This window comes from Bos taurus, chromosome 2, assembly GCF_002263795.3.
Source record: "Bos taurus isolate L1 Dominette 01449 registration number 42190680 breed Hereford chromosome 2, ARS-UCD2.0, whole genome shotgun sequence".
In the NCBI taxonomy this organism is placed as follows: Eukaryota; Metazoa; Chordata; class Mammalia; order Artiodactyla; family Bovidae; genus Bos; species Bos taurus.
The window spans coordinates 22,423,561-22,439,127 of NC_037329.1; the positions used below are offsets into that span (position 1 = coordinate 22,423,561).

General features: G+C 34.9%; 1 protein-coding gene across 1 annotated transcript in view; it reads left to right on the forward strand.

Annotated features, from left to right (window-relative positions):
• The window catches only part of CIR1 (corepressor interacting with RBPJ, CIR1), a 41,820-nt gene extending 26,253 nt beyond the window's left edge, over positions 1 to 15,567 (forward strand). The window contains 5 exon segments of the mRNA XM_024980124.2: positions 11,738 to 11,844; positions 13,239 to 13,324; positions 14,525 to 14,621; positions 14,653 to 15,183; positions 15,186 to 15,567. Of these exon segments, the coding sequence (XP_024835892.1) occupies positions 11,738 to 11,844; positions 13,239 to 13,324; positions 14,525 to 14,621; positions 14,653 to 15,183; positions 15,186 to 15,308 (944 nt within the window). The 3' untranslated portion in view covers positions 15,309 to 15,567.

Sequence of the window (15,567 nt, forward strand, 5' to 3'; positions counted from 1 at the left end):
CACTCCAACTATGATAGGGGATTTATCTATTTCTGAAAACATTTATATCAGTTTTGGCCTCACGTATTTTAATACTGTCTTACTAGGTGCATACACATTTGGGATTGTTATGTGTTAATGTGCCCTATTTTCATTATGTAATTGTCTCTGTTTATCTTTCATAAAGGATTGGTCTGAAAGTATATTCCTTGGTCTGAAATATGCTTTATCTGAAAATAAAGTGATACTCCAGCTTTATTTTATTAATGTTAGCATGGTATATCTTTCTCTATATCTTTACTTTTAATCTTTTTTTTCCCTCAGTGTCTTTAAACTGGGTTTCTTTTTTTTTTTAAGACTGAAAATTTTTATTGAAAAGTCACATAATCAAGGCAGTCAAAACTAAAAGTTAAAAGGTATCATAAACATTACAGAAACAAAAATGAAAACAATCTATATAGTTTTTGTATCTACCTAAGAGTTTTAATTCTGATCTTTTGTTGAGATCAATGTGAGATTTCATGCAAATAATTGTCTAGCAATTAATATATCAATTTTAATAAAACCAAGAGATCAAAAGATACCTTCGGCAAGTACTAAATCATACTGCTGATGTAATGCTTTATTACTTTATTTTATTTATTATTTATTTATTTTAATCTTAAGTGGAACAATAAGCAATTAAGGATAAAATCCAATTTTAAAAGATGCTTTAAATTCTGTAAAACATTCCACATGTGCACTAAATTTGGTCAAGTGGTCTCACAAAAGGACTGACGGATGATGGAGTCAAAAGCCATGACTCCCTCACTGGAAGGGGCCAAGTGCCTGGAGGGGGAACCAACAGGAGGCGTGGATAGGTCTGCAGATGAAGGAAGGCAAGAAAGGGTGGAGGATTTTTTTCTCACAGCTTCCTTGTGATGTAGGAGTTGAGATTATTGACCAAGAAGGAGGGATTGCAAAGAGGTGGGGGTTAGCGATTTAAGAGCAATACAATCTGATGGAGGGTTGAGAGCCAACTAGGGAAACAGCACAGTAAACTGAGGCAGGACTAGACCCCACTTTTTAAGACACCCTAAACTGGGTTTCTTGTAGGCAACATATAGTTGGATGTTTTTTAAATCTATTATGGATACAATTGGATTAAGATCTGCTGCTGCTGCTGCTAAGTCGCGTCAGTTGTGTCCGACTCTGTGCGACCCCATAGACAGCAGCCCACCTGGCTCCTGTCCCTGGGATTCTCCAGGTAAGAACACTGGAGTGGGTTGCCATTTCCTTCTCCAATGCATGAAAGTGAAAACTGAAAGTGAAGTCACTCAGTCGTGTCCGACTCTTCACAACCCCATGGACTGCAGCCCACCAGGCTCCTCCGTCCGTGGGATTTTCCAGGCAAGAGGACTGGAGTGGGTTGCCATTGCCTTCTCCGGATTAAGATCTACCATATTTATAATTGTTTTCTATTTGTTGCCCTTGTTCTTTGTTTTTGTCTTCCATTCTTTGCTTTCTCTGGTTTTAATTGAGTATTTTATGTGATTCCATTTTCTGTCCTCTTGTAGCATATCATTTATGCTTACTTTTTTAGTTGCCATCCTAGAATTTCCAGTATACATTTAGAACTAACCTAAGTCCACTTACAAATAACTCTATACCACTTCACACATAGTACCAGTGTCTTATAACAGAGTAAACCAATTGGGTTTACCAGTTCCTTCCTCCTATCTCTTGCAACATTGCTGCATACATTTCATTTATCCATAGTTATTAATATAACGCATCCAATGTATTATTGCAGTTATCATTTTGAATAAGGTGTTATCTGTTAGATCAGTTAAGAATAAGAAGAATAAAATATTTATCTTGTACTTCTTCTTTTGAAGGATAATTTACTGGATACTGGATAATTTCTATACTAGTGTGTTTTTCCTTTCAACCTTTAAATAGTTCAGCCTACTCTCCTTACTTGAATGGTTTCCTAAGAGAAGTCTCATAGGATTCTTATCCTTGTTCCTCTCTTAAGTTTTTTTCCCCCTCTGACATCTTTCATCTTTCTCTGCATCTTTTATTTCCTGCAGTTTGAATATCATATACCTGGGTATGGATTGTTTTGTATTTTGTACTGCTTGGTGTTCTCTGAACTTCCTGGATTTGTGTTTTGGAATCTATCATTAGTGTTGAAAAATCTCGGCCATTATTATTGCAGGTTTTTTTTCCCATTCTTTTATCTCTTTCTGGTATTCCTATTGTACATATGTTACACCTTTTGTAATTGTCCTACAGTTTTTGGATATTCTGACTCCCTCACATGAGGCCCATGTTTTAAAAAATTTTCTGTTCAGTTTGAGAAGCTTCTGTTGACCTATCTTAAAAGCTTCTTGATTCTTTCCTCAGTTACACCTAGTCTGCTGATGAGCTCATCAAAGGCATTCTTTATTTCTGTTAGTGTTTTTTTTCCCTATCATTTCCATTAGATTATTTCTCAGAGTTTCCATCTCTCTGCTCACATTACCCATCTGTTTTGCATGTTGTCCACTTTTGCTGTTAGAGCCCTTAGCATATGAATCTTGTTATTTTAGATTCCCAATCTGATAATTCCAGAATCTTCATTATAGCTGAGTTTGATTCTGATGCTTGCTTTGTCTCTCCAGACTATGGTTTTTGCCTCCTAGCAAACTTATAATTTTTGGTTGAACGCCAGACATACTGTATCAGGTAGACAGAACCAAGGTAAATAGGCCTTTAGAGTGAGGTTTTATGTTTGTCTGGCTAGCAGTTAGATTCTTCTTAATCTTTGTTGTAGCTGTAAATTTTAAAGGATAAGTTTCCTCTGGTGTCCTTTTGTCTCCTCTTTTATCTTTGGGTTTTCGTACAGATTCTGTTAATAGAGGCTGAGCCTGGCTTCATTTGTAATCTGATATTTTACAGGAACCCTGCTGATGCAGTGGTAAGATATGAGGGAAGGAAGGGGAAACATTCCGTCATATAATTCTGTGACTAAGTTTCACTCTTTTAGTAAGCCTCTGCCTCTGGGCTGTAACCTTCACAAGTGTTTCTAAGCTTTTTTCCCTTCACTTCATACAGCTTCTTTCTTCCCTCACGTAGGTTATTGTGGTTGTTGCTTGGTCAGTAAGTCGTGTTCAACTCTTTGCAACCCCGTGGATGGTAGCCCACTAGGCTCCTCTGTCCATGGGTTTTCCAGGCAAGAATACTGGAGTGGGTTGCCATTTCCTTCTCCAGGGAATCTTCCCAATCCAAGACTCTAACCCTCATCTCCTGCATTGGTAGGTGGATTCTTTACCACTGAGCCATAGCTTCCTTTGAGGTTAAGTACTTGTTCAAGGCAACAAAATGCTCTGGGCATATTTCAATATAGTTACTTCTCCCTTCCCACTATTGGAAGGGAAGTACAAGGGGATTGTTCTTTGCTGTTGACAGTGAGAACTTGATGGGGTTTCTGGAAGTAGAACTCACAAAAGTGTCAGGGCCCCTTTAAGGTTGGGCCCCAGAAATTTTCATCTCTTCAGCTAGTTCTTGCCCAGTCTCTGGCAGTACTTGGTTATCGTCTAGGTATATCTACCAGTTGTTGGCTGTTGGTTTCTGATCCAGATAAATTGATCTCTGTATTGCTTTTAAGTCTGAGTTGCCATATATTTAAAGTTATTTTGCCATTTTTTTAAACTTAGCTGTAATTTAAGACTATATGATACCATGGTAAGTTTCACATTTCTAATAAAAGTAAATTTTAAGTTCAGAATGGTGCCACTGGATATTCTTGACATATACAAAATTTCTTTCTCTGTATTAATGCCTAAATAAGAGTTCCCACCATATCTCTAACAGCCAAAATGATGTTTGATACTTAATGTTTCAAGTGTCTCTATCCATTCTTGTTTATGCCAAAGCTTTTAGTGTGTTTAAACAATATGAAAATTAATAAGTAGCTTAAATTGAGGTATTATTTTATACTTGTTGCAAACATTTGTTTGCATGTCAGTACTCGTTTCCTTGCCTTATTTCCCCTAAGATTTGATTGAGTTTTTCTTGAAGAAAGTTACACTAAGCTGTAGCACTGATAGCAGTTGTCTGCAACAGAGCTCCCACATGCTGCTCCTCCATCTTTCCATCAGTCTTTCATGTGGGAGGAAGTTTTGTTGCTTGAGAACATGTTTGGGAAATTTAACAAAATAATTGTCTGATCATAAGCTTGTACTAGAAAGACACCTAGGAGCATGCTGGAGTGATTTTCTTTAAAAAGATGATAAACTCAGTTGACTGTCTGGCCTATCCCACTGTATCTGTTACTGAGTTCTTCTGTGTAATGCTTTGAAGAAGTTGAATCCTCCCAGCATAGCCACTGAGACAGCATTACATCTGATGGCAGAACTTTTTCTTAAATCCTTCAACATAATTCTACTGCAGAAAAAGTATTACCAGAATCTCTTTAAAGGTAAGTTCCTCAAGTAGGCAGATACTGAAACTAATAAATAAAGGATTGACCTCAAAATAAAGAAGGAAGGTTAGACACCATTTCTTCTCTTTTTTAATATGTAGTTGTGTGGTTTTTTTGTTATTGAGTTGTGTGAGCTCTTTGTATATTTTGAAAATTAAGCCCTTGTTGGTCATTATTCAGCCATAAAAAAAGAATAAAATAATGCTCTTTGCAGCATATGGATGGACATAGAGATTATAGTAAGGGAAGTAAGCAGACAGGGAGACAAATATTATATGATATCATTTGTATGTGAAATCTAAAAAAATAGTATGAACTTATTTACAAAACAGAAATAGACTCACAGACATAGGAAACAAAACTATATGGTTACCAAAGGGTAACCAGTAAAACTTGTCAGTTCCTAGTATTTAAAAGGTCAGATTGATGCACTTGACCAGTGAGTAATTTTGAACTGTCCATAAGCACTGGTATAATTCAGTGATTAAATTTGTTGTTAGAGTGGCTGTGCCTTAAAATTCCATTGATATTAACAAATTAATTGCAATCCTGTTCTGTCAGTAAATGGTTTGGCTCTGTGTTAAAAGGCATGTATGAGGCTAGTGGAGGCTACACCTCCCATAATCTCAAAGGGGTGTTAATGATTCTCAGATCGCAGTCATAACTCTCTTACATGACTCTTCCTGTTAATATCATTCCATCTACTCAAGGTCTGCCAACGTCAAGTAAAGGAAATTAGTGATTACCTGGGAAAAGGAGAATGAATGATATGTAGTCTACCTGATCTAGGTAGTCTACCTACCTAGAAATACTTCTACCCAAACATGAATCTTAATCACATTCCACTTATTTAAAATGCCTATGTTTTACCTTTTCCTAAACCTTATATTAAGAGTTTGAAAGTCAAACTCACTTTCTAATTCTTTCCTAGAAAGTATTGCTTTTCTGAAATAGGTCCTGTATCTCATTTATCATTATATTCCCAATGCTTTGCACAATGTACATGCTTAGTAAATAATAGTTAGTGACTGATCGTTAGGCTTTAAGTATACTAAACATTATCTTATTTATCATCTTATTCTCTGAATGTATAACACAAATTTACAATTTATATATTTCCTATTCTTTTATATGAACTAGCTTTCCCAAAAAGATTGAAAACAAAAACCAAGTTCTCTATTCTGTATTTCTCAAGTACCTAGTGAGATAAAATAATAAGCCCTCAGTAATACTTAATATTGATTTATAAAATCACTTTCTATGTAAAATTATAATTCCTTATGCAGGGGTCTCTCCATAGTTTTAGAGAGACCTAGTTTAGAAATGTAGTGAAAGTCTATAGTAACTTAGTCATTCAGTAATTACTGTTGAATGCTGTTGTTCGTGGTTGTTAGTCACTAAGTCGTGTCCGACTATTTGCAACCCCATGGACTGTAGCCCGCCAGGCTCCTCTGTCCATGGGATTTCACAGGCAAGAATACTGGAGTGGGTTGCTGTTTTCTTCTCCAGGGGATTTTCCCCACCCAGGGATCAAACTGGTGTCTCCTGTATTGGCAGGCAGTTTCTTTACTGCTGAGCCAGCAGGAAAGCTCCACTGTTGACTGACTGGATATATTTTTAAGTAAAATCGCTGGTCTTAAATTTAGTTTGAATTTGACAAATGTATGCATCCATGTAATGAATTTCTCCAACAGGATTTAGAGCATGGAACGTTGTCGTCACCTAGTAAATACCCTTCAGTCCCCTTTGCAGTCGGCCTCTTCCACCTACAGCTACCACTCTAATTTCTAATCCCGTGTTACTTTTACCTGTTCATGATCTTCATATAGATGGAATCATCCAGTATGTGTTCTGTGTCTAGCTTCTTTGACTCAACATAATGTTTTTGAAGTTCATGGATGCATTTCTTTTCAAGAGTGTTCATACTCTCATAACTTCTTTAAAACTTAGTGCTGACCTCTAATACTTCATATTCATCACAACACAAGTGATTTTTCTTTGTTCTCTAGAACTGTGAATTCACTTTATTATCTTTATCACTTTATTATAATATTTAGTGATAGATGTATCATCACTGAAATATCTGCATGTAAATTAAGTTGAAAATGTAAAGATATAATCAAATGAAACTCAAATATCTTTAACATTATTGATTCTGTAAGGCAAAGTTGTTTTTAATACAGTGTTTTTCACTAGCATACAGTAGGAGCAGTTTTACCTTTCCTTGCTTTTGTGTATTTTCCAGACACACAGACAAAAATGAAATGTTTAATTTTTCCTTTGTATTGTATGTCTTAATAGAGATCAGATTAGCTTTCTTCAGGATGAACTTGGATAAGGGCAGTAAAAAACCCTATTGTTTCCAACCTCCACTAAGATGAACTGGCAGTGTGTCAGGAAAATTCCCAGTATGGAGCAGTTTTATTACAATTCAGTACAATTGGTTCTTGCATAACCTTTAGAAAATCATACATAAAACATTCTCATCTATATAAATAAAAATCACCCACACACTTTATTAATAGCTTTGTTCACTTTTTCCCTGGGACGTGTGCTGCACGCTCCTACTGTGCCCCTTTACAGTCTTTTTTTAAGATAACTTTCTATAAGCTTTCTTTAAAGCAAAAAGGTTAGATAATATTATGAATCAAATACAAGTGTAATATAATTTCGATAATTCTCCCTCTTGATCACGTACATAACTAGTGTTTCTAAGTGTCCTTTTTAGTGACAGGGAGTGTGGATTTTTCACAATATATAGTCAATTTAACTTCAAGAAAGAAGAAGTAAATGTCGTACTTTACATGGAAATAAGAATCATAATTTATTTGTGATGTGTTTGGGGGTTTATTTTCAAACATATACATTTTTAAGGTTTATGTCATGACCACAGTAAATAACATGGTGAAACCAAGAACATACCAAGTTGAAGTCTCAGCCTTTTTTCCTTAGTCTAGTTCATTAGCAAAAATGTGTTTGTTTTCAGGTGTCATCTTCCTGAATCCAAACTTTAGAAAACCTTCCATTATTCCCCTAAAGTATGTGTTATAAAATACCCAGATAATTTAATAATAAGCCTTTAGATCTAACTGCTAATTTACAGGAAATACAAGGGTCAAAAGAACATATTAAATGACATCACTGCCCAGAATGGGGGAAATTCTGCAGGAAAAATGACCCAGTTTCCTGAACAAATGAATAGCAATAAAGAGGGCATATGGAGGAAAAATGGCTACTTTTTTTAGATTAAAAGAGATTTAAGATGGGTCATTTATACCTCAAAAAGAGAGAAGGAGAGGGAGAAAATAAACTATCAAAAAAGAAACAAAAATACTTTGGAGGTAGTAAATAGAACAAGAATGGTAAAATATTGATAATTGTTGAAGCTCTGTGATGAATATATAGAGCTCTTTACATTATTCTCTCTAAGTTTGAGATTTTTTCATTATATAAAGTTAAAATACACACACAGAACAAGAAGGAAAAAAATTGATCACCCTTGTCATTGCAAACAAAATTATATTCACTCTAGGAATAGCATTTTAGTCCCAGCAAACAGTTTGTGTTGTTCACTGCGCCAGTAAACAGTAGCATCCTATAAATTAAATTAGTGTATTTGGGGGAAGGAGGGCAAAGTATTTCTAACACAGCTATTCTTAACCTAGAACTCAGAACTCAGTGTCCTCTCTTCTCCCACTGGATGCCGTAAAATAGTAGAAGGTAATGCTTTGTTTGAGAGGAGTGATGAATTTTGAAAGGCAGATACCTCTGTCTTAGGAAAAGCAGATGGACCTGGGTTAACAGTGAAACACAGGAAGTGTCTCTGCCTTTAGCATTAGTCTCCCTCCTGTGCAGTGTGTGGCATTCACCTGGACTGCTGTCCTCTGTGAAGTCAGCGACAGGGCCTTTCTCACAGCCAGCGGTTTTGATTCCTATATTATTCTCTGATAAAATACCTATTTTACTACAGAAGATTTTTTACCTTCTGTTGCTTTTACTTAGTTCTATAAAAATGAATGCTCTTAATGAACAAATTAAACCCTTCACAAACATGATTTTAGTACAATGTAATTTGCCTTCGGAGAATTTTTTTCTGTGACATTGACTTCATGGTATTTTTCTAGTAGAATAAAGTCTGGGTCTAATCAGGACATAGAACTGCAAACTATAGTCACAATCAGTATTTTGATATTTACCCACATATCATAGCAAAGCAAGTTTGCAAAATCAATGAATGCTGAAAACAGTTTCTTCCGTGAACCTGCTTTTCTAATTTGGAATACTGGTTTTCAGGCTATGGAGGCTTAACCCAACCTGGCTGAAGTGATCTAGAAAGGACCTTACAAATCTACGTTTTAAAACAAACGCCCTTTTTTCTTGGAGAAGGAAATGACAACCCGCTCCAGTATTCTTGCCTAAAGAATCTTGTGGACAGAGGAGCCTGGTGGGCTGCTGTCTATGGGGTCACACAGAGTCGGACACGACTGAAGCGACTTAGCGTGCACCCATGTATTGGAGAAGGAAATGGCAACCCGCTCCACAGTTCTTGCCTGGAGAATCCCAGGGACAGAGGAGTCTGGTGGGCTGCCGTCTATGGGGTCACACAGAGTCAGACACGACTGAAGCGACTTAGCAGCAGCAGCAGAAGCCCTTTTTTCTGAGTTCTCTAGAATCATTCTGCCATGGCAAATTTAAGAGCAAACCAAACATTCCTCAAGCTCAGCTACATGTGTAATTTAAATTATTAAGGTATCCAAAAAAAGTAATCATTTTGCATTTGAACATATTTGCAAAATCTGTCTTTTAAACATATCTGTATAATCTATTATATTAAATTTTGAGCTCTCAGCTGGAGTCATGGCTGTCAGTTTAACTCTACCTAGCCAATATCACGATAACATGAAAGTATAAAGATATCTTGCTAAATATATCTTAGTTAAACTTGATATGTCACATCTTTTAAACCTAGAACTTGTGATGATAGAAGGAGGAAGTTTAAGTACCAAATGAAGTGAATAAGTCTGGATTTTGAAAAATGTTACTATCAAGAGCATTTTTTGTTTAAAAAAAAAAATATATATATATATAATAATCCTAAATGGTTATAGCTACTGACAAAAAAATAGTTATTTTATTTATTGAGTACTGTTTGTTAGATTCTTCACTAATCACTGTATTTAGAGTCTTACAGTGTAGAAGTATGCACTGAGCATATGTACTATAAAATCTCAGTTAAGATTTTGCAGAAATATAAGTGATGGAAGAGTAATGTTTGTTTCATAGTCTGTATAATCTCTGTCAGCCTGGGGAAAAAGAGATCATTTTCTTGAAGTGGTTGGAAGTACTGTAATGAAAAAATTTTAAGCATGTTTTCTAATATATTTTATTAAAATTACCCATCTTTTGATGAAATCAGTATCCTCTCATCATAATGGCCAAAGCTCTTTAGCCCTTCACTGGAGTGCTTTTTATCCTAATTCTTAACATGTTTGCTTTCTGAATTCATTTAACATCTAAAACGTTGTTGACAAAGAAATGTAGTTTTGACACTTCAGGAAAGACATTTTCTACTTTGTAAAATTATGTTTCTACATGTGAAATTTGAGAAGGCACCAAAGTGAACACTCTATAATTAATTTAAAACTATTGTATTAGCACTTCAGTGCCATTTAGAGGCAGTCCATACTAATATTTAAAATTCAGTTTTTTACATAACATCTTATTATCAATGTTATCAGCCAAATTGAATAATTTTTCTCAAAGTCATTAAAGTAATCCACAGGAACTAATTGTATAAAAAAAAATATATCATGTTGTTTCAAAATGAAATATATCAGTAAAAGGCACTGCTTTATGATGTTTTTGTTTTCAATAAATAAGGCTTTTTCCTTCAATAAATAAAAGCATCACATTATTAATACTTCCCATACTCCAATAATAGGCAGTTTTTCTAATTATCTCCCTAATACCTATAGGCAACTTTCAGTTGTTTTTGCTAATATGAATAGAATGGTAAAGCCCAGAGTCTAATAAGAGTTATTGACGTACACCTGAACTTATCTGACCAAACTTTTTACCAAAGATGCTACGGACAAGAGAACAGATTTAAATTGTATTGCCTGTTTCCTTTTGTTTTTTATGGTAACAGGTAAGTGAGTGTGCAAATAAGTATCAATAGTTAAAAGACCAGTGGAGCAGTTAAAAGAATAAAGAAATTAGATGACATATTCAATCAGCAAACTAGAATATCAGTTTCTGACTGTTTCTCCATCCTCCCAACTTCCCATATGAATTCCTTGTTGGCAGGAACTGTCCTATTCTTCCCTGTATTCCAGATACATTGCCCAGTGTAGTTCATTGGAGCCAATGTAATGATTTAGGCCAGAAACTTAAAACCTTCCATGAAATGTCATGATTTGCTTCTGGCAGGGAAAACAAAGTGAAACTGGAATATGCAAAAGGAGGAAAGAGCCTCTCTTATCTTACATAAATAATGTTTGAGGGAAGAGTATAGATGTTTAAAATTTTTTTATTGTTAATTATATCTGTGTTTAGCCTATATTATTTGTCTTTAGAGCATATTATGTTACCAGAACAAGCTCACTTTTCAAAAAGTTTGGGGATTTTGCTAAAGTGCAAACAACAGCTTGTAAAAAATATAACACATACACACATATAACCAGCCTAAAACTGCTTGTCACCAACCCCAAACTAATGACTAGAAGCTTCAAACTCTGGGTATGTATATGTGCAAGATTATAACTAAAGTACTCGATGGTTACTGATAGCATGTGTGTGTGTGTGTGTGTGTGTGTGTGTGTGTATGTGTGAGTTAGCAACCACATGACAATGTATTCAGTATTGGTATTTGATAAATAAGGGTTAGGATTTTTTAATTGGGAACTAGAATAATAAATTGCTCATGTACCTTTAAAAGTATCTCTTTTTAAATTGAATTCTTACTGAGAGAATAACTATTAAAAATTTAGTTGCAGTCTTTTTATCATTTTGCTTTGATTTTATACTAAAAACTACCAAGAAGATAACATTTAAGTGTATCTTTTTCAATATGACAAAGTTACATAAGAAGAGAGTCCCCTAGCACGTAAAGAAAAATGCAATTATTTTCTATTCTGAATCTCCAGACTGCTGTTTTAGAAAATCATATCTGATTATTTGCTCAGCAGAAGATTATTGAGTTGATTTAGCTGTGATTTTATTTAACAAAGCTTCAACTGCATTCCTACTGTGGAGTCCGAAAAAGGTAGAGAGATATAAATGATACATTCAAACTGTGATTTTTGTGAACAGGGCCATCGATGCACCCCTCGGAGCTAATAGCGGAGATGAGAAACAGTGGGTTTGCGCTGAAACGAAATGTACTGGGGAGAAACTTGACCGCAAATGATCCATCACAGGTAATGATCTTTTTATCAGTAAGCTGAAAATGTCTATAAATCTAAATGTGATTGCTTGTGAATTGCTACTTAATGTTTTCCAATATGCATATATCCATAGGAAGGCAAGATAGAGCAAACAAAATGCCTAAAATACATCTTGATTTTGCTTCTTTATTATTTTAACCTAAATGAGAAATTGTTTTTAAACCTATATTTTAATAAACGAAACTGCTTCTCTGGGTTTTTGTGGATAAAATACCTAACTGATCTGGTGATAAGGTTGTTAACTTTTTCCTTCCTGCTAACTTACCCTGAAGTGACGTTAAACAGAACCAATGAGAAGTGTATAAAAGCAAACCCTTCAAAATAATGGAAAATATTTTAAACAGTTACTTGATTAAACTGTACATAGATCCAGAAATGGTTGAGTTTAAAGGGTTGTAGATGTTCTAATATAAACCATTTATTTCATTTAATGAGGAAACTGGAGCCCACAGAAGTTAACTGATTTCCCTAAGATCATGGGGCTATTTAGAGACAGAGCTGAGACTAAAACCCAGACTCCCACTGGCATAAACTTGTGCTGCTCTGAGAGAGTCACATTCCATCTCAAACATTGCTAGGGATTGTACGTGTAACCTATCTGCTATGTATAAAGTGAAGTGAAGTGTTAGTCGCAGTCGTGTCCTAATCTTTGCAAGCCCATGAACTGTAGCCCTCCAGTCTCCTCTGTCAATGGGATCCTCCAGGCAAAAATACTGGAGTGGGTTGCTGTTCCCCTCTGCAGGAGATCTTCCCCACACAGTGATCAAACCCGGGTCTTCCTCATTACAGGCAGATTCTTTACCTGAGAATACCAGAGAGCTCTGAGCCACCAGAGAAGCCCATTTATTATGTATATGTACTGTTTAATATATTTAATAATGTACTGTTGAAATTATAAAGGCAAAAAGTGTGAGTGTTTTGACCTTCCTGTAAAGTTTGCGACCTTCGTGGGTTTTATGTTTCATTAAATTAAAAAGGAAATATTTAAACCCACAAGTGTTTAAATTCAAACTTAAGAGAGAATTGTAAAGCCATTTATCCTCCAATTAAAAATAAATAAATTTTTAAAAAATAAAAGTGCAGAAAGGTTAAAAAAAATAAAAACGAGGGAGAGTAGAAGCCATGCTTTAAACATTTTATCTATGTTTCTGTATCGTCCTCTCCTGATAAAGCAGTCATCTTAATCTCTTAGGGCATTATGATCCTCCTTGGCAGGTAGACTACAAAAATTTTTGAATTCCACTTTCCAATCCAAAATGTCATACTCATCAACAGTATGTCCCTAATATAAAACTTATTTGTAAATGTTTCCTGACAACTAACTTGTTTTCTAATCTAGCAATTTAATGATGTTTTTGTTGATTTAGGAATATGTTGCAAGCGAGGGTGAAGAAGATCCAGAAGTTGAATTTTTAAAGTCACTAACAACCAAACAAAAACAGAAACTCCTCAGGTGATTAAAAAGTGTCTGTTTAATTAATTCAACTACATTTTTTCTTATGTTTCATTTTAGGGTCATATTCATCTCTGATCCTAAGTTTAAGGTACTTAAACCATGTATCACGTTGATGTATTGATTTATTCTTCAGCTACAGTAATATAGTTTTGTCTTTCAGGAATATGAAAATGAATGTAAGATTATGTACTCAGCTTATACCACAAAGTCACTGCACTTTTCAGAAAATTTAGTTTGGAAATAGATTTATTTGTAGGTTTTACTTTTCATAGTAGATTTGTATATCTTTATATACAGTTTGTTCTTAGAAGATATTGTGAGCCATGTATTACTCTCAGTTTTATGAGGAATGCTGAAAATGCTAAAATTTAAAGTAAGTATGAATCACGTTAAACAGACTACCTATGGATTAAAGAATCCAAGAAATGTCTGGTGAGTCCAATAGAGGGAGCTCATGTTGTTTCAATATGTGGAGTTTTGAGGATGGCTGGACAGAATCCAGTGAGGACATTTTTATTTCAGAGTAACTCAAATATATCATATAAATAAATGTTACTCTTCTGAGAATGTGAATTACTCTTTAGAAATGCATAATGCCTTAATAGAATTATCCTAATTATTTATTTAATAAGGCTAAACAATTGTTGAAAACTAATATGTGATCTTTTATGTAACTAAAATAGAGTATTAAAAATGTAAAAATATATTCTTATTCTGAATTTCTGGAGAATATGTTCTTGAATTTTGACAGTGTAATGTTGTTTAGTATTTACATATTTTAAAATAGTACATACATAAAATTAATGTTTCATTGATTAGAGGTTTATATTTGAGTTTGCAATTGATCCAGCTAATGTTACAGACCTTTCTTTATGCCGCGGTGACGATTACATAGAATACTATATAATTTCAAATTCTGATTCAGTAAAAAAAAAAATGTAATAGTCATTACTATAGAGGACAGTATACCAAGACAGTTAATGTATTTTTTAATTTAAACTTATTGTGTATGTGCCTTGAATAAAAGGAAGAAAATGAGTTGTTGTTTAATAAAAGTAAAGAATGTGTTTGTAAAAGTGGTAAAAAATACCACTTTTAATGTTTCTAAGAAACTGTATTGTCTATTCAAAATTTTATGTTTGTCAGTGAAAGGACAGACTATTTTTACATAGCCTTTTACTATTTTTTCCCTAATAGGAAATTAGATCGACTCGAGAAGAAAAAAAAGAAAAAGAAAAAAGATAGAAAAAAGAAAAAGCTTCAGAAGAGCAGAAGTAAACACAAAAAACATAAAAACAAGCCCTCCTCCCCCTCCCTCCTCCTCCTCCTCCTCCTCCTCCTCCCCATCCCCACTGTCCTCCTCCTCCTCCTCTAGTGACAGTTCAGAAAGCAGCAGCGAGAGCGACGGCAAAGGGACAAAAATACAGAAGAGGAGAAGAAAGAAAAACAAGCGTTCAGGGCATAACAACAGTGATTCTGAAGAGAGAGGCAAGTCTAAGAAGAGAAAACGGGATGAGGAACACTCTTGCAGTCACAGTAACAAGGAAAAGCCTAAGTTTTTAAAACAAGAGAGTTCTAGGGAGAATAGCAAACGGAGCCATTCTGATTCTGACAGAAAGCCCAGAAGCCATGACCAGAGTCCAGGGAAGAGAGGATCTGGAAGAAAGAGGAGCAGCAGGAGCCAGAGCAGGGATGAGAGGAGCAGGAGAAGCCGGAGCAGAAGTCACGGTAGTTACAAGCCAAGAGAAATAAGGAAACGGCCACGGCGCAGTCCAAGTGAAGATCGGGACAGAAGAAATGACACCAGATGCCATGGCGCAGATACGTACAGAGGAGGGCAAGTGCACAGAGAGCATTATCGGGAGATAAGCATACTGGAGTGACACCAAAAGAATGGAGCAGAGGTAGAGAACAGAGGGACTTCCATGTGACAATAAACTGCAAAGAAAAACATCTCCACTTTTTTCTCAAATACCTTTAGCAAGGGCTAACTAAATTGTATACTGTTGTCTTTCTAATAAGAAGCTCTATTTTAATTTTTCATCTCTGTAAACTGTTACATCAAGTACAAAACTACATGAATCCCATAAGAATAAACTTTGCAAATATTTGTAAGTAATCTATTTGGAGGCTGTAAAAACATATTCTGTTGACAAATGTTTCTTGTATCCTATACTGAAATAAAAACCCCTTATTACTCTGTGACATTTTCATCATTAAAAGAATGACAGTACATTGAA